General features: G+C 45.6%; 2 protein-coding genes and 1 long non-coding RNA gene across 3 annotated transcripts in view; all 3 read right to left on the bottom strand.

Annotated features, from left to right (window-relative positions):
- Positions 1-557: 557 nt before the first annotated feature.
- Positions 558-8570, bottom strand: LOC106800283 (uncharacterized). The gene is made up of 3 exons (XR_015555435.1): positions 8497-8570; positions 3488-3708; positions 558-1752 (listed from the first exon to the last, which is right to left on the bottom strand). It is a non-coding gene; the product is annotated as an uncharacterized LOC106800283 (long non-coding RNA).
- Positions 8571-8583: 13 nt separating this feature from the next.
- On the bottom strand, positions 8584-16327 carry LOC147918003 (NBPF family member NBPF11-like; the record flags this gene model as incomplete). The annotated part of the gene is made up of 8 exons (XM_087417814.1): positions 16296-16327; positions 15795-15970; positions 13403-13481; positions 12615-12829; positions 11484-11532; positions 10640-10854; positions 9501-9552; positions 8584-8671 (listed from the first exon to the last, which is right to left on the bottom strand). Coding segments are annotated over exons 1-8 (906 nt in total), but the record flags the coding sequence as incomplete, so codon positions are not given.
- Positions 16328-16714: 387 nt separating this feature from the next.
- The window catches only part of LOC147918004 (NBPF family member NBPF6-like protein), a 33870-nt gene continuing 25938 nt past the window's right edge, over positions 16715-24646 (bottom strand). Inside the window, exons 12-16 of the mRNA XM_087417821.1 lie at positions 20569-20620; positions 19582-19751; positions 18664-18715; positions 17675-17841; positions 16715-16809 (exon numbers count right to left, since the gene is read on the bottom strand). Of these exons, the coding sequence (XP_087273947.1) occupies positions 16715-16809; positions 17675-17841; positions 18664-18715; positions 19582-19751; positions 20569-20620 (536 nt within the window). The remainder of the gene's footprint in view (positions 16810-17674; positions 17842-18663; positions 18716-19581; positions 19752-20568; positions 20621-24646) is intronic.

Here is a 24646-nt window from a genome sequence, read left to right on the forward strand (position 1 = left end):
TGGGGAAATTTTCACTTTTAAACAGCTGGTCATCATTGAATATATTTAATTGTATATGTAAAACAAAAATCTAGGAACGGACAAGATGGGAAAAATAGTATGTAAATGCTATATGTTTAACCAGGTTGAAATAATACAATAAGAAGTGGCAGGAAAAGATGGAAGAAAAGAGAAAAATAGAATAATGTCAAAAGTTTGAAGTTGAGAGATATCATTTAAAACATGTAAAACAAATATGAGAAGTTTGACAAGTTCATAAGGAACTGAAGATGTCAAAATAATTTTCGGGCAATGTCAAACACTATCTATACAATCCTTCCTAAATGCCAAACAAAACTCATACAGACACACCCATACACGCACACACAAAGAAAACAAGAAACACGGAGAAAGAGACAGAGCAAATGAAGTCTACTACACAGGGTAAGTAGAGCCTAAGGATATGGGAGGCTTTAGCATATAAATATGAATAGGAGAAACAGGAATATTTACATTAATTTATCCACATCCACTAAAATCAATGATGAAAATAACCATTATAGCATTGAACGTAAAAAATCCACAAGTCCACAGTGATAGTTAAAACAGAAATTTTAATGAAACGGAAGGGGGGAGGAATGTCCTTTTCCACAGCACAATGCCAGCAACTACAAGTTTACATGAATGACTGAATTAGAAAATTCCCAACGTATAAACACGAATATGATAATTGACATACAGCAGGGATCATTAATGGGTGGTAAAAATTTCTAGGGAAAGATCGTTGAGAAGAGGGTATTCATAGTCTCAAAGTACCACTCACCAAATTACTAACGGCAGAAAGAAAAAGATGTGTCTTTACAATGAACAGATCTTGTAGGCCCCTCCATATCAAAGAGACCAATGCTAGTCTCAGTAATGGTGGTGGATAAGCTGGACATTCTTGGTCTCCAGGTGGGCTGCGCTAGGAAGCACACAGCATTAACTAACTATACAGCATTCTTGGAGAAAAGGTGAGCCTGAATTTAATCACGAGGAAACGGTCAGACAACTTCAGAACGTAGACCATTGAGCCAGACGACTGACCTTTCCTCTCCAAACAAGGCAACGTCACCACCACCACAGACAACCACAAAAAGGTAGGAGATGTTTTTGGTTCAAACAGACCAAAGAAATATAACAACATAATCTTTTCAGTCCTTTGGAACCCAAAATATCTCTTCTTTTTCTTGTCTTACTTGTGGTGGCATTGACTGTTGGAAGACAGGCCAGTTGTCTTGGTCAATGGTCTCAATTCTGCAGGTGTCTGATAACGACCTCATGATGAAATTCAGGCTAAACATTGTCAACAAGAACACTGCATGGTTAACGCTGTCTGCTCCTAGCACAGCCCTGCTGGTGGCAAAGAATATCCGGTTTGCCATGTTGTCTTTTTCCAGTTGTTCCCGATTCCGGTTAGGGACAGCACGGGAATTGAGAGGAGCAAGCGTTAAGGTCTCTCAGAACTGTGTGTGGATCTAGGCAATGGTCTCCTTAGCGATTTATCACAATTGGAGGCTGAAGGGCTGGGATGTCTCCCATCAAACCAGGCTGTTGGAGTAAAAATCTTGGAGAGTGGTGTCTGGTTGTGAGGTTCATTCTAAGCCAAGGACCCTCTAGAGTTTTCTTGGGGGCTTTAACTTGATTTGCTGGTTTAGATTTTTTTCATCAAGTGGAAAAGCGACTTTTTATAATGGGGTTTCTTCTTTTCTTCGTTCCACAAGTACTTGGTATCTGAGAGAGACAGGAAAAAAGGTCAGTGTGAGTCCTTGTCAGGTCCTGCTGATAGCTGAGCCTGCAGGGATGGCTACCTGGTGACAGAGGCCAAGAGCAAGCTGAGCTCCTATTGGGAGGAAGAGCTGAAGCGGGGAGCTGCAGGCTGGCTGAAGGGGAAAGTGAGATCCACAAGTTAGAAGAAAAACCTCCCTAAACGTCCATCCAGTCTGTGGTGCAGGAGCTAGGGACCCCTGTCTTCACCTCACCAGGAGGCTGGTGACATCCCAGCTCAGAGCTGCTGCAGAGCCTTAGCCAGATCCCTACCACCCTTTCCTCAGCAGCCGCTTCACTCCTGAATCCCCTTCCTCTGGAGCAAAGTGATGGCTTCTCACACCTCCCCGGGAGGAACGTTCTCAGCCTCCATCACGCACATTCAGAAACAGACTGCTGTTGGAAGGGGAGGGCCATTGGTAGAGAAACACACCCTCTTTTTCTCTATGTCCCAGTCCTCTGAGGATGAGGGGCAGGCTATGGGAAGAGTCCTGGAATGGGAGAGCCTACAGGAACCTCAGAATAGATCCAAACCCAGTTCCACCTTTCACAGAAGAGCAGCTGCGGTGCCAAGGGGCAAAGGACTCACCAAAGCCATGTGACCTGTTACTGACAACCCTAGGACTAGAACCCAGGCCTCAGGCCCTTTCCACACATTTGGGGGAATGTGAGAGGAAAGGCTCCAAGCTGCAGGTGTCAACAGGTAGGTCACCTTGGCTGGGTCACCTTGGCTCTACAAATTCTATCAGCGGCTGATGGATACTCAGCCATTTCAAGGAAGTGGTGAAACGTTTGGGACATTTCTATGTGGAACCTGAGATCATAGGAGACAAATGGCTCCTCTCATCTCTCGCTGTGTAGAGAGTCACTGGGGAGCTTTTTAAAAATACTGAAGCCCAAAACCCACCCCAGACCATTTAAATGAGAATCTCGAGGTGTGAGGTCAAGGCATTCATTTTAAATTACATTTCACCTGTGCTTGTTACATGGCGGTAATAATGCCAGCTCCAGTGAGGTCCTGAGGTGGGGACACTGAGTCCCTGGAAGCCCCATGCAGATGAGCACAGGCCTGCACATCTGGGGCTGATGAGAAACCTCACTCCAGGCCAGTCCAGCACTCCCACCAGTGACCCAGGTTCTCATTTAGGTTTTTCAATGGGGCTCTCTCTCCTCAGTTTTAACACTTCTTATTGACATGGAGAAGTCCAGGGTTAAGGGTTGTCCTAGGTCGGGTTCCCTAAAAGAGGCCCAGGAGGAGGACCCGTGTGCAAGTGATGCATTAAGACAATGTTCCCAGAAGAAACAGGCAGTGGAGTTGGGGAAGCTGGGAAGGGAAGGCAAAGAAGCCAAGAGAGTGTGTGATTTCAGACAGAGTGCAATGTGATCAGTGGCTAAATGATGCTCTTGTGATGAGGAGGACCATGGGGACAGGCTTCCCCGTGGCTAAGAGGAAAGGCGAGAGCGAGTATCAGGACTGTAGCAGTGGGAACACAGCAGAGTTCAGACTGCAAACAGGAGATAGAGATGGAAGGGCCTGGCAGAGTGGCAGCCGCCATGGAAAACAGAGGTAAGACCAGACAGAGGTAGCATCAGTTGTTGGACTGAACACACAAAGAAGAGAAAAAGAGTGGGAGATTGAGCTATAACCTTAGATAGAGAGCAAGCAGGAATAAGTGCATCTAAGAACCACAGATGTGATTACCTCTGGACCCTAAGCTTGAAGGCCAGGGAATCTGCACGCTAGTCTCCATTTGCTGAGCCGTGCTTTTCTTTGGAGAATCCTCTGTTTCATGACGCTTGAGGTGTTACCGTGGCCGAAGACTTGACACCCATGCTTGCTGGCAGCCGAGCCCTCAAGAGCATCACCCTTCAGAGGTTCTGAGGGAGGGTTCTTCATTCTGAGAGTAGCAGTCAAACCCAGCTCTGAAAACAAAGCCACAGCCAATAGGATCCACTGTTATTCCTGATCTTACTGTGATTTACTCCTCCACCCAAGAGGGACATTGAATAAGGAAAGTGGCTGGAACAAGAACGGCCATCTGAAAGTCCAGGGGTGAAGTCAAGCCACTGCAGACTCTTTGATATTTTCTTTGTTGTTGATCTTTCTTAAACTACCCAGTATTGATAAGATTGCCAGGAGGCAAACATGCTCCCAGTTGCCAAATAAAATCTAGAAAAATAGAATTGATAAAGACAAACAGTGCCTCAGTAGAGAAGACAAAGTCAAGGAAATCACATGGTCAGAGGTTGTCCTATTGGAAGGGAAGAGATTGTAGCGATCACACAAAACCAGAGTTGAAGGAAAAACTTATGAGAGAAGAAAACTGGGGAAGTGAAAGAGGGGAATTTACAAACCTTGCATAAATATATATTTCATATGTGTACCCTATATACGATGTACACACCAAATACACATCACGTATATGATATATAATATAAATACAAATACGTATAAGTATTTATTTATCTAATTGAACTAATGAATACATAGGGATTTGGAGACATTGAATATAACATTCTAATTACTATTCTGGTCAGTTGAAATTGAAAAAAATTTAGAAATACAAGAAGAAGGAGAAAAGCTGTGGTGAGCAACAGATGACCTGTGAAACACCAGGGAAGAATTCCAGGAGGAGGAGAGTGAGACTACAACAAAGAGCATTAACAGTATGTGTGAGAGAATGATAGGTTGTGTTCCCCCAGATTCATATATAGAAACCTAATCCCCAACGTGATGGTGTTTGGAGGTGGGGCCTTTGGGAGGCAGATCCCTCATGAATGGGATTAGTGTCCTTATAAAAGAGACCCCACAGAGCTCCCTTGCTCTTGCCGCCATGTGAGGACAGAGCGAGAAGACGGCCTCTGTGAACCAGGAAGGGGGCTCTCACCAGCCATCGAATGTGCCAGAGCCTTGATTTTGGACTTTTCGGCCTCCAGAACTCTGAGAAATAAATTTCTGTTCTGCATACGTCACTAGGTCTGAGATATTTTTGTTACGGCAGCCCAAACAGGCGAAGAAACTATCCCTGGCCAAAATATCTGGTATGGAGCTTGCTTTCCTGCTCAGGCCTCTGTGGAAAGTGAGCAGGAAAGCGAGAGCCTGAGCCAGTGAGGCTGAGTCTTAGCTGGGATTGGGGGAAGCCAAGGGAAGTACAAGAGAGACTAGAGGGAGCAGAAGACAACTAAATACCCCAAGGTCTGATGGCACTTGTCAGGGCTACGCCTCCCCTGCCACTCACTGAGCACTTTCTGTGAGACCTCTCCATAAGCGACAGGGGTGCCTCTTGTTGCCTCACCTCCACTTGGGTCTCTCCTCGCTCCTCAGCTGAGATCATCGCCTGACGGATGAGTGCCAGGCAGCCCCAGGCTCCAGGAGGAGATACCGAGAGTGGTGGAGGGTAAGGAGGAACACGACCCAGATGAAATGGATGTCAGGGTTGGAAAGCTCAGTGTTAAGAAAACCTGAGCAGGAGTGGATCCTGATGAGAAGAAAACAGAGGACATGGTCTTCGAGAGGAGTGGAGAGCACGAATTAAACGGAGTATCCTCGGGCCGGCCCCGTGGCTTAGCGGTTAAGTGCGCGCGCTCCGCTGCTGGCGGCCCGGGTTCGGATCCCGGGCGCGCACCGACGCACTGCTTCTCGGGCCATGCTGAGGCCGCGTCCCACATACAGCAACTAGAAGGATGTGCAACTGTGACATACAACTATCTACTGGGGCTTTGGGGGGAAAATAAATAAATAAATAAAAAATTAAAAAAAAAAATAAACGGAGTATCCTAAAAGACACTGATTCGTGCACTTTACAGATGAAGGTGGCCCTTTGTTTTCAAAAAGGGGGAAAGACCGAAGAATAAGCAGGAGACTGAGCTGTGTGCCACTGTTTCCACCGTGACTGAATGTGCCTAACACATTGTTACTGACGGCACCTAATAGGGCAAAATTGGCCTGATGATGGATTGTGAGAGGAGAGGGAAAAATGGGCAAACGTGCCTTTCTGAGAAAGCAAGGGACGATGGGGTCCAGAGAGAGTGGAGACCATCAGAACTGCTCTACATCAGATGGAACAATGCATGGGACATCATTTTGTAAGGGTTAAAGCAGCACAAAGATACAGGGTTAGGCGTGATATCCTCACAGCTCCTGCTTAAGCAATTTTTATTGAATCGGACACTCTGGAAATGATGTCCTTAATACTCCCAAGAACCATGGAATACAGACATAATTTTCAGGGGTTCAGATAAGGGAATTCAGATGTAAACACCTAAGAAGATAAATAACTTGGCCAAGGTAAACAGCCAATAAGTTTGCAAACCCAGGACCTGGGGCAGAGCTGTCCTAAATCCAAGGCTCTCACCCACCTCACTCTACCTCATCACGGGTTTCAACCTGACCCGAGGGGAGCATGGGAGGGGCCCCACGGCCACCTCCACACGCAACCCTGCGACGACCAAGGCGTGGACTAGAGCTTCCTATTCCCCTTTTGTTTCTTATGTTGGAAGAAGCGGCCCTTGGTTTCCAGAGTCAGTGTTGGCTGCAAAATTCCAGATGGCGGAGAGAAGGCCAAGCCTGGCTTTGTCATCACCGCCATGGAACTGGCTCAGCTGCAGTCGCAGATCATTGGTCACCCCGGTGCTTGGCTCCAGCTGTGCTTGTGCAGTTTGCAACTCTGTCCTTTGGAAACTCAAGTTTCCGCTGAAAGGCCCTTGCTGACAGACCTCCTGAGTAGGAGCTGAAACAAGAAGCGGTTTCAGTAGGACCAATCCGAGTTTTCCTTTGCTAAGCTCTCTCAGACCACCCATTTCAGATGTCTCTGCCTGTCAGGGACACCACCCAGTGACCCAGGAAACAAAGGCAGACTTCATGTATTTGAAGGAGACGTCACCATTCTGTGTGTCCCTGGGGAGGCTGAGATGGCAGGTGCCCAGACTACAGGGTCCCTGAAGTGGACAATCACCTACTGGAGTCCAGAGGGCTTTGGATGGGCAGACGAGGTCATGCCTATTATTCTGTTGCTATTAACCTTAGCCCAGTAGCCTGCAGAGAAGTTTCTAGAGAGGACTCAGGAGATGGGGGAGAAAGAGTTGTTGATGTCTACCCACAAGAATATAAGAAGATGGGAAGAAGTATGGTCTCAAGGCTTCAGGTTCCAGTAGAAAGGGAGTTGGGAAACTGTAGACCAAGGACCAACTTAAGAAATTTTTGCCAAGTACTAGCACCTTTTGACCTCCCTTGTCTATAAGTTTCAACTGCCCTCCACCCACCCACCCACAGACACACACACACACACACACACACACACACACACACACACACATATGTATGCATTCTTTTGCCACTTGAGGGGAGGTACTAGCAGCTGTAAGTAAGGTAGTACAAGTCTGAGTCCCTTATTGGAAACTTAGGGGCCAGAAGTGCTACAGAATCAGACCTTGTGGCTCTTCAGGGAGGTAATACAGTGCACAATCCTTATATTACACACCCCTCAGTGGGGTCTGGGCAGTACTCCCTAATCAAATACGTTTATATTTCTACTGTGAAATGAAAACATACTCTCAGAAAGAGGGCTGACCAAAGACTTCAAACCACCTCAGGCCACTCTGCCTAAGCCTAAAGCATGGTCATGGCCCCCAGGGCCTCCTCCACACTGTTGTAGGCTCCCCTTTCTCCTCCCCTCTACACATCCTCATTCCCACCAAAGAGCGTTTTAAGTGTTTCTTAAAAATGTCATTTGGGATTGTGTTGCCGTTTAGATTCCTGACGACACACTCTGCGAGACCCTCATCGTTGATGCCTGGATTCACCAATCTCCTTCCACTTCTCTGATTCTGCCATCTCCACACTATCAAACGTCTCAACAGTCTTATCACCTAGAAGTCCTCTTCTCATCATGTTCCAACTCTACTTGTGCAAACTCCTCCTGCTGCCTTTGTAGTCCTTCGGTCTTCTGGCCTCACGTTCTGCTTTGCTCATAAATTAGGCCAGGGCCCTATCAGGCATGCTGGTTGATGATGGTTTCTGTGAGAGTAGCACACTGACACTAGACTCGTGATTGAAACTATAACCCACCCATGAAAGAAGTCACCGGGGCTGCACAAAGGATGAAAACCATGGCGATTTATGGAGGATGGGAAACCAGAGCCAGAGCTTTGGCTTCATTGAAACTAATGGGCACAGGCAGGATGTGGCGTTCAGGGTCTCATTTTTAAATCTTCAGAGGGACATAGTCACCCCAGAGGAAGTAGAGAATCTGCTTTGAACCCAAAATCATGGTAACAGACCTCCAAAATAATTGAGCAAAACTGTTAGCACGTGTGGATGGCCAGACAAGAGTGGAAGACACTGCTCAGGAAATGCAATTAGCAAGAACACTGCAGGAGAGATGAGGTGCCCCATGTCAAAGAAAGAGGTCTGACAAATGCCTGCTGTGCACCTGCTGTAGTGGTGGCTGTGAGGTGGTCATGACCCCTTCTCTCTCCTGCCTAGGGAACAATGGCTTGCAGATGCCAATGGGGGACAGGCTGAGACAGACACGACTAGGCACTAGGGTGACATCAAAGCTCCCGGGTCCCCCTGACATCTGTACTTAAAACTCTGCCCAAGAGACTGCAGAAATGATATCTCTCTACCTGGCAAGCAGCAGTGAGCACAAAAAATATGGAGGCTAACTGGGAGACCACCTGATTTCTCTGCTTTATAATGGGAGTACTCACTGGCTGCATCCAGAGCCAAGCTGACTTTAGTCTCATTAAACACGCAGGCGGTGCTTCTGAGGGCTTCTCCGGAGCTAGACAGATCCACGGACTGGAAGGAGTCAAATACTGTTTACCCAATGGATCTTGAGGGACTTCCCTCACGTGCTCCTTCTCCTGCAGCTCCCTCTCCAGACTGGTGAGATAGGGAAGACAGAAGATTAGATTAAGAGGGATTAGACACCACAGTATACCAACTGGTCCTGATTGGAGGCTTAAGGGTAGGGTCCAATGGTATCCCTTCAAAAAGGAGGAAGGAGGCTATCCTCCTCTGACTGGGGCAAAGCCTGGCTGCCCTGGAGCAGGACAGAGAGAGAGAAAGAGCAAACAGAAAGTGCTCAGTGCAGTGGCCAGACAATGAGATGATGATGGAGACTGCACTCTCCCTGTAAGGTATACTCATCACACACATCACACAAGGAGAACCCTTACAATGGCTTCAACTTGGTGAATAAATATTGTTGAATTTACATACGGCAGCCCAGTGAAGACAGGCTTCTAAGGCTCTGTGGACTCTCAGAGATCTTGTGCCTTCCAGGCCACTTTCTATCAATTTCGTGACATTTTACGATTTTTTTTTTTTTTTTTTTTTTGTATATTCCTTTTCTCACTGTGCTATACCTATCAAGGACCTAAGGCCAACAGTTGAGAAAGCAGATATGCATCTCATCATTGTTTTTAGCTTTCCAAGAGAGAGCAAGGGATTTCTTTAAGGGCAAGAAATCCCCCTGAGACTGCTTGGTTCCCCTTGTCAGACTGACTCTACAAGCACCACAAAGACAATAGACAACCTTGTTCAAAGGGCTGTGCCATCACTGCTTGAGTGAATGAAATCAGCAACATCAGCAGTGTTGGTTCACACAGGCATGTGAAATCCGGGGCTATTCGGATCTCGTGGTCTCTTCTTTCAGGTATTCTCCCCATATTTTATCCTTGCTTATTAGCCACTGATCATTCATTGTTACCTGGGGGTCAGCGATTCTTGTTCTTCTTCATCTTCATCCTCCTCCTGGGTTTCTGCAAACAAAATTCAGAAACATCCAGACAGAAATGAAATAGTGCCCCTTCACCTATTACACACACAAAGGCTTGTCTGGGCATGGACAGCAATTATCTGTGTATGAGGTCAGGACGCACTGAGAGAATTGTTCTGAAAGCCCCGTGCTGGACTTTGAAGGAATGGCCTGGGATGAATTACTGACCCATTGGGCAAAATGTCCCTGATCTGGTGGATCCCCATCATGGCATACTCTAAGTTTAATTGGCCAAAGATCTTTTGTCTCCAGATCATTGGGTTCTTGTACAGTTTCCCTCTGGCATTCTCTAGTTATATCCTTACTCCTTCCACAGAGCAAGTTCCCAGACCCAGCAGCTCTATGTCCCCTCACAACTCTCACATAGATCCTACTCCATTCTCTAAAAGGAGGATAAAAACACCCTCTGCCGCACCCCTCCATACAGCCCGGGACTTCACGGGGACCTCCAAGTTGGCTTTCACAGCGTAAGAGGAAAATTCTCTTTATGGAAAGTGTTCTAGTATGACTCAATGTATCTACCACCAGATTCTACTATTCTAACTAAATAAAACCCCAACAGTTAGGATTTTTATCCTTTTATGAAGTACATTCATGAGCAGTCCCTCCTTTCATAGTTACAGCTACCACGCAACACTTTTTTTGACCCATTTTACAGACGAGGAAGCAGAAATCCAGGTAGGATAAATCAATCACTTGCCTATAGTTATAAAAGCCAGTGCTCAGGCAAAAGCCTGAGGAACTCATGCTCAGTCCAGGACTCTTTTCACTCTGACGAGCTGCCTCCTGTCACGTCCCCCTTTTGGTGCTCTAACACTGGGTCGATGCTGCCTCCTGCCCCAAAGGCCACGGTCCATCACAGAGGAAGCAGATATTTGGAACACAATGACCTCCCCCTGTGCATTTCTCCTCTCTGCTCCCACCCAGCCAGTCGTGGTCCTGTCATGGCCCTAAAGTGCGATGTGGAAAGCAGGGCAGCTGGTAAAAACACTACTGGGGAGGGGAGGAGGCTCTTGTGAGCCGGGGACGTCGGAGGGGCTCAGTGCAATCAGGGCCTGTGGCCGCCTTACCTGGGCTAAGCTTGCAGACAAGGCACTCTGCCAGCCTGCGTCCCTCAGCCAGTTGCTCTCGGAAGCCCTGCCCCTGGGAGTTGTCAAGGTCACCGTGGGTGAGGAGGTCCTTGAGGTGCTGATTCAGTAGGATAGACACCTCTCTTCCTTCCCGTAATTTCTGGCGTATCTGGGTCAGCTTTCGTGCGTGATCATGAATTAGGAAATGGTATTTCCTATCGTGGGAGAGAAGAGAAATCTTCAGAGTGGAAACGGGGTAACGATAGATGATAAGGGGTTTGAGAGAGAGTTCCGCGAGAATAGCGCCAAAAGGCCGTCCCAGTGTAAATCTGCTCATTTTTGGTGAACCCCGTTTTTGCCTTTTTTTGTTTGTTTGCATTTTACATACAGTGACCCAGTAAAAACATGCTCCTGAGACATTCTAGACCCCAAGAGATCTTGTCACTTCTAGGATTCCTTCTCTAAATGTTGAGACAGAATATGAATTTTATTTTGTCTGGTTACTTTCCTTGTAATGAAATACCTGCCAACAAGCTAAGGCCAACGTGCAGAAAGCAGATCTGTATCTTACTCTGGGTTTTAACCATACAGCAGAGAAGAAGTCATCTCTGAAAGGGCAGGAAATCTCTAGGCCTGGTTACTTCACTTTGAGTGTGACAGACTACACATGCTACAAAGAATATGGACAATCCAGACGGGTGGAGTGAGTGAGACCAGTACAGTCAGCAACTTCTGTTCTCCCTTGCATCAGAAAAGTGACTACACTGGACCTCTGGGCCTGTTCATTCCAGAACCCTCTCTATATTTTACTTGCACATTACCTCCTCTGATCATTCGTTGTTACCTGGGGGTCAGTGATTCTAGTTGTTCTTCATCCTTATCTTCATGGTTTTCTGCAAACAAATTCAGAAAAGTCCATTTAGACATTAGTTACTTCCACTTCATCCATTATAAACGCAGGGGCCCATCTGGGCACGGAGGCATAAATTATCTACACGTGAGTTCAGGAAGGTGTCATATTTTGTCTTTAAAGAAACGGCCTGCCATGGTATTCTGATCGATCAGGCAAAGTGGCCCTGAACTGATGGATCCCAGAAGGGCATGCTCTGTGTTGACTTGGGCAAAGAGTTAAAACTTTATTTTGCTACCCAGATCAAGAGATACTTCTCCAGCTACCCTCTGGGCTTCTCCTGCTGTATCCCCACTCCTGCCACACAGCTGGTCCCCAAGTCCAGTAACTCTGTGTCTCATCACGGTTTTCATATAGAACCTCCTCCTTTCTCTAAGGAGAAGAAAAACAATTCTGTCCCACGAGTCTCATATAACTCGGTACTTCCTGGGGACTGCCACGTCTGCTTCTACTGTTTACCAGGGAAAATTCTCTCCATGTTAAGTGCTAAGTATTCTAGTGTAAACCAACATCCCACTACCAGCTTCTACTATATCAAGTACTTAAATCAACCCCAGTGGGTGATTTTATCCTTTGGAAAGTACACTCATAAACATTAAGCTATTGGAATCCTACAGCTACCAAGCAACATAGTTTTTAACCATGCTCTAGATGAAGAAACCAAAATCCAGGAAGGATAAATCCATCACTCGCCCACTGTTAGTAAAGACAACACTCAGGCTGGAGCCTGGGAACGTCCACGCTGAGCTCAGGCCTCTTTTCACTCTAACAAGCTGCCTCCTATCACGTCCTCCTTTCTGTGCTCTAACACTGGGTGGATGCTGCCTCCTGCCACAAAGGCCACGGTCCATCAGGGAGGAAGCAGATGGTTGGAACACTATGACCTCCACCTTGTGCATTTCTCCTCTGTCCTACCACTCAGGCAGTCCCGGTCCTGTCATGGTCCCAAATATGACATTGAAACCAGGACAGCTGGGAAAAACACTATGAGGGGAGGTGTGGAGTCTCTTGTGAGCCAGGCACCTTGGAGGGGCTCAGTGCAATCAGGGCCTGTGGCCGCCTTACCTTGGCTGAGTTTGCTGATAAGGCCCTCTGACAGCCTGCGTCCCTCAGCCAACTGCTCTTGGAAGCCTTGCCCCTGGGAGTTGTCAAGGTCACCGTGGGTGAGGAGGTCCTTGAGGTGCTGATTTAGTAGGATAGAGAAGTCTCTCCCTTCCCCTATCTTTTGGCGTAACTGGCTCAGCTCTCGTGCCTGAACTCGAATTAGAAAATCGAATTCCCTACGGCGGGTTAGAAGGGAAAATTGATCATTGGAATTGAGTGATAGGTTATTAGGACCTCCACAGAGGTTTCTATGAGAATATCCCCCAATTGCCTTCAAAACAGAATTCTGGTAGCTGTTTGGCAAATGCATAAATGGTTTTGAATGCTATATCAGCAACCAAGGAATACGAACACCTGAGGCCGCCTTCTAGGCCGCCTTCTCTCAATATTTAACAGAATATGATTTTTTTTGGTCTAGCTACCTCCTTTGTTGTGAAATACTTGCCAACGACCTAAGATGAACTCTGCAGAAAGCAGGTATGACTCTCACCCTGCATTTTAACCAAATATCCATGAGAGGACAGGTGGTGTCCGTGAGTACAGGAAATCCAGGAGAGTAGTCAGTTCACCTTGGTTCAGACTAACTCTACAAGTGCCAGAAAGAGAATACACAGCCTTGTTTAAAGAGCTATATCATTGTTGGTTGAGGAATGAAATGAGTGCAATCAGCAGGTTTTGTTGACCCTTGAGTCACGAATGTGGCCTCCTTTGCCCTCTTTGTTCTTTCTAGGACCACTTCCATACTTTACCTGTCCTTTTCCCTCCTCTGATCATTCATTTTGGACAGTGGTTCTTTCTCTTCTTCATCCTCCTCGGCTGCATGATTTTCTGCAAACCAATTCAGAAATGTCTAGTCAGACATGAAGTAGTTCCACATCACCCGTTACAGACACAGGGGCCTTTCTGGGCCGGGAGACATAATTACTATGGATGATTTCAGGATACACTGAGAGAATTTCACTGAAAGTTTTCATTTTTGTCTTTAAAGAAATGGCTTGGCTTGGTTTTATGATCCATCAGATAAGTGTCTTTCATCTGCTTGATCACCATCATGGCACGCTCTGCCTACAATTGGGGAAAAAGTGAAAAATGTCTTTTGTTCCACAGATCACCATATACTAGACCAGCTGCACTCTGGACTTCTCCACCTGCAGCCTCCTCCACGTGTATCCTCCTCCTTGCCACAAAGCTGCTTCCTAGGCTCAGTCACTCTGTGTCCCATCACAGCTCTCAGAAACAATCTCCTCCCTTCTCTTACAAGAGTGTAAACAACCCTGTCCCAAGTCCCTCCATACATCCAAGGACTTCCTGGGCACCTCCAAGATGGCTTCTGCTATGCTATCGGGGTAAATTCTCTGTATGTGGAATGTTTCAGTATAAACCAACTTTCCCACCACCAAGTTCTACTATACCAGGTACCTTATCCAACTCCACGCACTGCGAGGCTTTCTTTTTTCTGAAGTGCATTTGTAAATACTCCCACAGTTGATCACTGCAGCTACCATGAATAGATTATTTGATTCATTTTACAGATGAAGAGACAGACATCAAAGTAAAAATCAATCACCGTGTTAGCCCACCGTTTGTAAAGAAAACACTCAGGCTGGAGCCTGAGAACGTCCACACTGAGCTCAGGACTCTTTTCACTCTAACAAACCACCTCCCATCATGTCTTCCTTTCTGTGCTCTAACACTGGGTGGATGCTGCCTCCTGCCACAAAGGCCACGGTCCATCAGGGAGGAAGCAGGTGGTTGGAACACTATGACCTCCACCTTGTGCATTTCTCCTCTGTCCTACCACTCAGGCAGTCCTGGTCCTCTCCTGGCCCCGAATGTGCCAGGAATGGTAAAAACCAGGACGGCTGGTTACACATTACAAGTGATTGTATAGAATCTCTTGTGAGCTGAGGACCTTGGAGGGGCTCAGTGCAACCAGGGCCTGTGGCGGCCTTACCTGGGCTGAGCTTGTGGGCAAGGCCCTACGCCGGCCTGCATCCCTCAGCCAGTTGCTCTTACAAGGTCTGCCCCTCGTAGTTGTCTGGGTCATTGGGGTGAGTAGGTCCTTAAAGTGCCGATTGAATAGGACAGAGACATCTCTCCCTTCCTGAAACTATACAAGCATGGGGAGATAAATACTCTCTAGCAAAAGCCAGGGTCTTCTAACACTGTAGGAAGCCTCATGTTGGGCCTTTTGAGAAGTGGCCGGGCTTGTCTTCTTGAGCCATCAAGTGAACTGACCCAAACCTGGTAGATCATCATCACCATGTCCTCTACCCTGAGTTGAGCAAACAGTGAAACATGTCTTTTTTCACCAAAGATCACAGGGAACATGTAATCAGCCTTCAATAGGTGTTGCTGAAAGAGTCAGCTATGTCCCAACAGACACCCTAGTTCTTGGTGAGATAGATGGGAATATACACTAAGACTAGACTGGTGGATGGAATCTATACACCCCAAGTAGGAAAGCACATTTGGTGCTTTCAAGAGGACAGGATCCTCGGTGATTCACAGAGGGAGGAGCACCAGGGTCCATGCTTTCTTTTCAGGGAAAACTCCAGACATGGAAAGACAGAGATATCTTTCTTTTGGTACTCAGAAGACTGTTTAGCCAGGACAAGAAACCTTATAAGTGAGAGAGACTGGAGTTCAGACCTGAGGAACCGTTATAACAATTTCTCCAAAGATATAGGCAAGACTACAACTTTACTGGGACAGTCATTAATGCTCAGTTCAGAAACACAATTAATAAGAAAATGACAGGAGAGATCAGAGGTCCCATCTTAAAAGCAGCAGCTCATGTGACCCTTGTTGTGCACATGCATCAGTGGTGGCTGGAAGTGTGTTATGATCCCTTCAGTCTCCACACTCTGGTTTGCCTGGTGTTCAATGACACGTACTTGTCACTAGGGCCTGGGATGACCATAACCTGGCCTGGGACTCGGATGGGTGTAAGGCTGCTTGACCCACGTGATGTCTGTGCTTACCACTGACTCTTAGATTCTGATTCAAACCAAAGAGGGTCTTCAGGGCCTGCTGGCAAAGAGACATCTCTGTACCAGGACAGAGGTGTGAACACACAGAATATGAAGGCTACCTCGGAGGCCATTTGGAGATTTGTCCCCTTTACAAGAGAGTACTCACTGGCTGCATCAAAAGCAGAGCAGACTTCATGCTCCTCAGACGGGATAAGAGTACTGTCTGGGGGATGGCAGGAGTCAGACAAGTCTCGCTGAGTAGAAAGAGTCAAACACTGTTCATCCAATGAGTCCTGACGCACATCATTCCCTTCCTCCTTCTCCTGTAGCTCCCTGCTGAGCCTAGAGGCACAAAGATAACAGAATATTAAACGAGGAAGGACTGGTCACCACAGTGCCCCAACTCGTTCTGATTGGAAGACTAAGGGCAAGGTCACAGAAGGTAGAGAGGGCATCCTTTGAAAGAGGAAGAAGATAACAACACTTCTGTGACTGGAAGTAGGTGAGGCTCCCACGGTGGTGGGAGAGAGATGAGCAGATGCTCACTGCACTGTCCAGACAACAAGTTGAGGAGGAAGGAGACTCATCAGTCATGAAACACAGCACACATTGAGAACCATTCAGTTCCTACAACTCCAAAGCATAAATTTTGTTCTCCTTTTCTTACAGAGGCCCAGTGAGTAGAGGCTCCTGGGGCATTGTTGACTCCCAGAGATCCTGTGCCTTCTAGGCCTCTTTGTCTCAATATTGTAACCCGACATACACTTTCTTGTCTAGTTATAGTTCATGTGATGACATCCTTGCAAAGAAATAGGCCAAATGTGCAGAATGCAGATATGCATCTTATCTTGCTTCTCCACAAGCAAGAGAGGGCGGGTGGTCTCCTTGAATGCAAGGAATCCCTGCGATTGAGGTGTCCAACTGATTCTAGGTTACCCAACTTGAGAACTTAAAACAAATTGGAAACCCCAATACGAGAACTCCCAAGTTAACAGACAGCATTCTGAAAAGGGGCAATTCGTGATTGACTCATTTGATGAAGTAGGAAAACTTGGCACTTTCTGCTTTGACCTGGAGTGGAAAACTTCAGCAGTCACCATTACATTCACAGCCATGATTATCAGAGTTACCTGGGGCTGCTGACCCTTCTCTTTCCTCATCCTTCTGATCCTTTTGAGTTTCTGCAAATAAATTCAGACAGGGCCAGTCAGAATAAAAAGTTGCCTCTTGACACATTAGCAACCCAGTGGCCTATCTCAACACAGGGACTATAAGTATTCTCAGTATGAGAAGAGTATATTCTGAGAATATTCCTGGAGGCCTCAGGTTGTGTCTTCTGAAAAGTGACCAGGTTTCCTTTCCCGAGTCATGGGGCAGACTGTTTCCTACCTAGGAGATCAATATCACAATGGTGTCTGCCCTAAGTCTGGGCAAAGAGTTAAACATATTCTTCCAGAGGCCATGAGGAGCTCATCTAGTCACTTTCTGGTGATGTTGCTGCAAGATTCACCTCTCACTCCACTAGATGTCCCAGTTTGTGTCGGTGTGGATGAAATTATACACTGAGACTAGACTTCTGGATGGAATTTATTCACCCATAAATAGGAAAGAACCTTTGGTGCTACCCAGAGAGCAGGATTCTTGCCATTCAAAGTGGTGGAGGGTATGAGTGTCGATGTCATGCATTCAGGAAAAATTCCAGACACATTCCAGAGGCGTTTATCTATCATTCAAGAGGGACTTCGATGGCTCCTTATTGAGGACAAGTCAAGTTGGAGGAGAGCGAGACTGCAGCTTGGAGTTGAGCAACCATGGGAAAGGGGTGACAGGGATTTGGCCTGGGACTTCGGATGCTGTAGAGCTACTTGACCCACCGGATGTCTGTGCTTAAAAGTGAATCTCAGATTCTGATGCAAACCAAGATGGGTCTAGGGCCTGCTGGCAAAGAGACGTCTCTGTACCTGGACAGAGGTGTGAGCACACAGAATATGAAGGCTACCTGGGAGACCATTTGGAGCTTTGTCCTCTTTACAAGAGAGTACTCACTGGCTACATCAAGAGCAGAGCAGACTTCATACTCCTCAGCCGGGATGGGGGTACTATCTGGAGTATGGCAGGGGTGAGACAAGTCTCGGTGAGTGGAAAGAGTCAAACGCTGTTCAGCCGATGAGTCCTGACACACATCTTTCACTTCCTCCTTCTCCTGTAGCTCCCTGCTCAGCCCAGAGGCACAAAGATAACAGAATATTAAACGAGGAAGGATTGGACACCACCACATCCACATCCCAACTGGATCTCATCGGAAGACTAAGGGAGAGGTCACAGAAGGTAAAGAGGGCATCCCTTGAAACAGCAAGAAGATGACAATCCTTCTATGACGGGAATTGGTGAGGTTGCCATGGCAGCGGGAGAGAGAGGAGCAGATGCTCACTGCACTGTCCAGACAACAAGCTGATGAGGAAGGAGACTCAGCTCTCTTCTATGGTACAGTCATGGCACACAGCACACAATGAGAGCCAAAGCTGTTCCTACAACCCAAAACATAAGTTTTGTTCCACTTTTCTTACAGAGGCCCAGTGAGTAAATGCTCCTGGGGCGTTGTTGACTCCCAGAGATTTTGTGCCTTCTAGGCCCCTTTTTCTCAATATTGTGACCCGATACACACTTTCGTGTCTAGTTATATTTCCTGATTTCACAACAAGAAACAGGCCAAATGTGCAGAAAGCAGATATGCATCTTATCTTGGTTCTTCCCAAGCAAGAGAAGACAGGTGGTCTCCCTGCTTGCAGGAAATCCCTGAGATTGGTTACTTTGCCCGGAGTCCAACGGCCTCTAGGTTACTCAACTTGATAGCTTAATACAAAGTGGAAACCTCAATAGGAGAACTCCCAAGTTAACAGACAGCATTCTGAAAAAGGGCAACTCGTGACTGACTGATTGTATGAAGTAGGAAAACTTGGCACTTTCTGCTTTGCCCTGGGTTGGAGATCTTCAGATGTCACCATTGCATTCACAGCCATGATTATCAGAGTTACCTGGGGGCCGTTGACTCTTCTCTTTCCTCATCCTTCAGATCCATTTGAGTTTCTGCAAATAAATTCAGATGGGGCCAGTCAGAATAAAAAGTTGCCTCTTGACACATTAGCAACCCAGGGGCCCTTCTCAACACAGGGACATAATTATTCTCGGTATGAGAACAGGATATTCTGAGAATATTCCAGGAGGCCTCAGGTTGTGTCTGCTGAAAAATAATCAGGCTTCCTTTCCCAAGTCATGGGGCAGACTGTTTCTGACCTAGGAGATCAATATCACAATGTTGTCTGCCCTGAATCTGGGCAAAGAGTTACACATATTCTTCCAGAGGCCATGAGGAGCTCATCTAGTCATTTTCTGGTGATGTTGCTGCAAGATTCACCTCTCACTCCATCAGATGTCCCTGTTTTTGTTGCTGTGGGTGAAATTATACACCGAGACTAGACTTATGGATGGAATTTATTCACCCACAAACAGGAAAGAATCTTTGGTGCTACCCAGAGAGCAGGATTCTAGCCATTCAAAGTGGTGGAGGGTATGAGTGTCGATGTCATGCACTCAGGGAAAATTCCAGACACATTCCAGAGGTGTTCATCTATCATTCAAGAGGGACTTCGATGGCTCCTTATTGAGGACAAGTCAAGTTGGAGGAGAGCGAGACTGCAGCTTGGAGTTGAGCATCCATGGCAATGGAGTGACAGGGATTTGGCCTGGGACTTGGGATGTTGTAGAGTTACCTGACCCACCTTATGTCTGTGCTTAAAATTGAATCTTAGATTCTGATTCAAACCAAAGAAGGTCTTCAGGGCCTGCTACTAAGGAAACATCTGAGTACCAGAACAGAGTTGTGAGCACACAGAACCAGAAGGCTACCTCCGAGACCATTTGGAGCTTTTTCCTCTTTACAATAGAGTACTCACTGGCTACAGCAAGAGCAGAGCAGACTTCACCCTCATCAGACGGGTTGGGGAGACTGTCGGGAGTGTGGCAGGAGTCAGACAAGTCTCGGTGACTGGAAAGTGTCACACACTGTTCCTCCAATGAGTCCTGACGCACATCATTCACTTCCTCCTTCTCCTGTAGCTCCCTGCTGAGCCCAGAGGCACAAAGATAACAGAATATTAAACAAGGAAGGATTGGACACCACCACTTCCCAACTGGATCTCATCGGAAGACTAAGGGCGAGGTCACAGAAGGTAAAGAGGTCATCCCTTGAAAGAGGAAGAAGATGACAATCCTTCTATGACTGGAACTAGATGAGGCTGCCATGGCAGTGGGAGAGAGAGGAGCAGATGCTCACTGCACTGTCCAGACAACAAGTTGATGAGGAAGGAGACTCAGCTTTCCTCTATGGTACAGTCATGACACACAGCATACGATGAGAACCACAACCGTTCCTACAATTCCAAAGCATAAGTTTTGTTCCTCTTTTTTACAGAGGCCCAGTGAGTAAAGGCTCCTGGGGAATTACTGACTCCCAGAGATCTTGTACCTTCTACATCCCTTTCTTTCTACATCAAGACATGACATGATTTTTTTTGTCTAGTTATGTTTCTTGCTATGAAATCCCTGCCAACAATCTAAGGCCCACCATGCAGAAAGCAGATTTGCATCTCATCCTGAGTTTAGCCATAGAGCAGAGAACAGATGGATTCTGTCAGGACAAAACATTTCCCCAGTCTGGTTCATTTCCCTTAGGTAAGACTGACAAGTATCACGAAGATAATGGACAACCTTTTTAGAAGGCTCTTTCTTTACCGGTTGAGTGAATGTAATCATTCAACCAGCAGTTTATGTTACTTTTGCATTTGAAACGTGTGGCTACTTTTGACCTCTTGTTCTCTTCATTTGGGGACCATCCTCGTATTTTACCCATCCTCTTCCAGGCCCTGATCATTCATAGTTACCTGGGGTCTAGGGACGCCTTTTCTTCTTCATCCTCCTCAGCTTCATGATTTTCTGCAAACAAATTCAGAAATGTCCAGTCATGCATTAAATAGTTCCATGCCACCCATTATAAACACAGTGGCATGTCTGGGCATGAACCTATAATTACCTATGTACGATTTCAGCATACACTGAGAGAATTGTACTGAAAGGTCTCTTATTTGTACTAAATAAATGCCCTGGCTTTTTTTTATGATCTATCAGACACAGTTTCCCTGATCTGGTGTATCACCATCATGGCACGCTCTATCTGAAATAAGAAACAACGTTAGAAATATCTTTTGTTCCCAAGATCACCATATACTTGTCCAGCTTCCCTCTGGTCTTCAATGACTGTATCATCCATCTTGACATAAAGCTCGTTCCCAGGCACCATGGGAACTTTCTCTAAGGAGACAATAAACAATCCTCTCGCTCTCCACTTAAGACGTCTGAGGAGACTTCCAATTTCTGGACCAGCGTGTAAGGATCTTTGAAGTCATCACTCCTGTCCTCACAAGAAAAAGGCTGAACAAACTGAAAATCTACCACTCTTCTTAGATCCACCAGAGAATGAAGGTCAGAGGGCAAACCACTGCCCCCAAAGCTGGAAATACAGGCAGGCTAGACGAATACAGAGAATTACAACTTATTGGAGCAGAAACCTAGGCAGGAGCCAGTACCAAAGTACGAAAACGCAGCATGTAGTTGACTAATTGCTGGAGGCTCAGTGTGGAGAAGTTTGAAGTTCAAAGCATCAGGGGGACCCAGTCTTAGGAGAGCCCCCACATTTCTGGAGAGTTTTATTTCCAAGAGCCCTACCAGTTCCTCAAAGTGAAGACTAGAGAAAAATCTCCTCAGGCTTCTGGCAGGGTAAGAGGAAAGTAGCCATCTTGAAAAACATCCAGAGCATTTTGTTTTTCTTGACAAGGCCTGCTCTCAAAGAAACTATTTTACCAGAGCCTAACCAACTGGGATGCTACCAGATCCTAACTGACCTGGGGGAAGGAGAATACCCAATTCCAGCCCCCTCTAGCCTTCCTTGTTCACCTAGGGGGACAGGAGCGAGAACTCTGAGAAGCCTTGGGAATGTCACAGCACAGGGACACAGGCAGACTAAAAGACTGAGACCTAATCATAGGACTATAGAATGTTTATACACACACTCGCACACCTTACCACCACATCAGTAGGGGTCCTATAAGATAACAGCGGAATACAATGGAAAGAACTGCAAGTCTCAAACCTCATTTAAGCAGAAATCTCTAGGGAAGCTCAAGACAACAGAGGAGACAAAAGCAAGAATGCCAGAGGACATTTAAGCCTCTGACACCTACAGCTACAGCAAACAGTAACCCTAGCCTAACCTCTAGCCAGATAAAGATAGAACCTCACACCAAGGCCTACATACCTCAAATCCTTTTAACCAGTACATCATGTTTGGCTTTCAACAAAACATTAAAAGACATACTATAAGACAAAAAAAAAAAAAAACACTTTGACTCAACAGAGCGAGCATCAGAACCAGACTCAGATATGGCAGACATGGTGGACTTATCAGGCCAAGAATTTTAAACAACTGTGATTCACATGCTAAGGGCTGTAATGGGAAAAGTAGACAGCATGCAAGAATATATGGGTAATGTAAGTAGGAAGACGGAAACTCTCAGAAACAATTCAAACGAAATGCTAGAAATGAAAACACTGGGACAGAAATGAAGAGTGCCTTTGAGAGGTTCAACAATAGACTGGACATGGCTGAGGAAAGAATCTGCGAGCTTGAAGAAACAGCAATAGAAATGTCTCAAACAGAAACACAAAGGGGAAAAAGAATGAAAAAGAACAGAATATCCAATAACTGTGGGACAATTACCAAAGGTGTACTATATGTGTAATAGGAATACCAGAGGGAAAACAGAAGAAGTATTTGAAGCAATAATAACTGAGAATTTTCCAAAATTAATTATAGACACCAAACCACAGATCCAGGAAGCTCAGAGAATAGTAAGCAAGGGCATATCAAAAATACACACCTAGGAAAGAACATCATATTCAAAATGTAGAAAATGAAAGACAAAAAGAAAATTTTTAAAGAAGCCAGAGGGAAGAACAGCTTACCTATAGAAGAGTAAGGATAAGAATTACATCAGACTTCACGCCAGACACTCTTCAGGCAAGAAGAGAATGGAGTGTAAGAAGAAAACCCTCCAACCTAGAATCCTGTATCCAGTAAATTACCCTTCAAAGCCAAGGAAAAATACAGACTTTCCTTGACAAACAGAAATTGAGGGAGGGCCGGCTCCGTGGCTTAGCGGTTAAGTGTGCGCGCTCTGATGCTGGCGGCCCGGGTTGGGATCCCGGGAGCGCCCCGAGGCACCACTTCTCCGTCCAACGTGAGGCCGAGTCCCACGTACAGCAACTAGAAGGATGTGAACCTATGACATACAACTATCTACTGGGGCTTTGGGGGGAAAAAACTGAATAGATAAAATCTTTAAAAAAAAAAAAAAAAAAAAAAAGAAATTGAGGGAATTTATCACCAGTAGAACTGTCTTGCAAGAAATGTTAAAAGAAATTCCTCAGAACAAAGGGAAATGATATAAATCAGAAACTGGGATCTACACAAAGAAAGGAAGATCATTAGAGAAGGAACAAATTAAAATGAAATTGTTTATTTGTTTTGTTCTTGATTGACCTAACTGATAACAGTTCAAAATAATAGTAGCCATAATGTACTCAGTGATTACAGCTTATGGATAAGCGAAATGAATGACAGCAACGCTATAATGGACAGGTGGAATGAATTGGGAATACTCTGTTATCAGGCACTTGCACTACCCAGGAAGCCATATATTGGTACTTGAAAGAGGGCTTGGATTATTTGTAAATGTATACTACAAACTCCAGGGCAACCACCGAAAAAGATGAAAAACAAAAAAAAATAGGGGTGTAATTGGCATGCCAAGAGAGGAGAAAAAAACCAGAATCACATAAAACTCTTATTTACAACCAGAGAAGGCAGAAAAAGAGTGGAAGACAAAAAGAAAGAAACCAAGCAAAAGAGCAACGAATATAAAACAGTAACAACTATGGTAGATAGTAATCCAGTATATCAACAACAACCTTCAATGCCAGCGGTCTAAATGCACCAACTAAAAGATGACCGTCAGAGTGGAGGAAAACGTAAGACTTAATGATATGTTGTGTATAAGAAATCCACTGTAAATAAAAAGACACAGGGTTAATAAAATTAAAAGGATGGAGAAAGATATACCATGCTAACACTGATCAAAAGCAAGCTGCAGTAGCTCTATGAGTTTCAGACAAAGCGGACTTCAGAGTAATGAAAATGACCAGGGATAAAGAGGGGTATTACCGAACAAAAAAGAGGTCAGGTCTCCAAGAAGACATAACAATTCTTAATGTGTATGCACCTAGCAGAAGAGCGCCAAAATAAATGAGGCAAAAACTGAGAATGGCAAGGAGAAATAGATGAATCTAGTACTCTAGTTGGAGATTTCAACACCCCTCTGTCAGAAACAGGCAAATCCAGCAGGCAGAAAATCAGGAAGGATATAGTTGAACTCAACAGCACCATGAACCAACTGGATGGAATTGACACGTATAGAATGCTTCATCAAACAAGGGCAGAACACACAGTCTTCTCAAGTCCACACGGAACATTCACTAAAATCGGCGCCATGCTGGGCCATTAAAACACACATTAACAAATTGAACATAGAAAACATACAAAATACGCTCTCAAGCCACAATGGAATTAAACTAGTAATCAATAACAACAAGATAGCTACAACATTCCAAAATACCTGTAGATTAAGCAATATACTTGACACTTGTCAAAGAAGAGGTCTCAAGGGCAACTTAAAAATATTTTGAACTAAACGAAAATGAAATATAATCAAGATTTGTGCGATGCAGCAAAAGCAGTGCTTAGAGGGAAATTTATAGCATTGCATTGCATATATTAGAAAAGAAGAAGGATCTAAAATCAATAATCTAATATTCCATCATAGGGTACAAGACAAAGAAGAAAAAATT

This window comes from Ceratotherium simum, chromosome 2, assembly GCF_057802395.1.
Source record: "Ceratotherium simum simum isolate JZ-2026a chromosome 2, ASM5780239v1, whole genome shotgun sequence".
In the NCBI taxonomy this organism is placed as follows: Eukaryota; Metazoa; Chordata; class Mammalia; order Perissodactyla; family Rhinocerotidae; genus Ceratotherium; species Ceratotherium simum.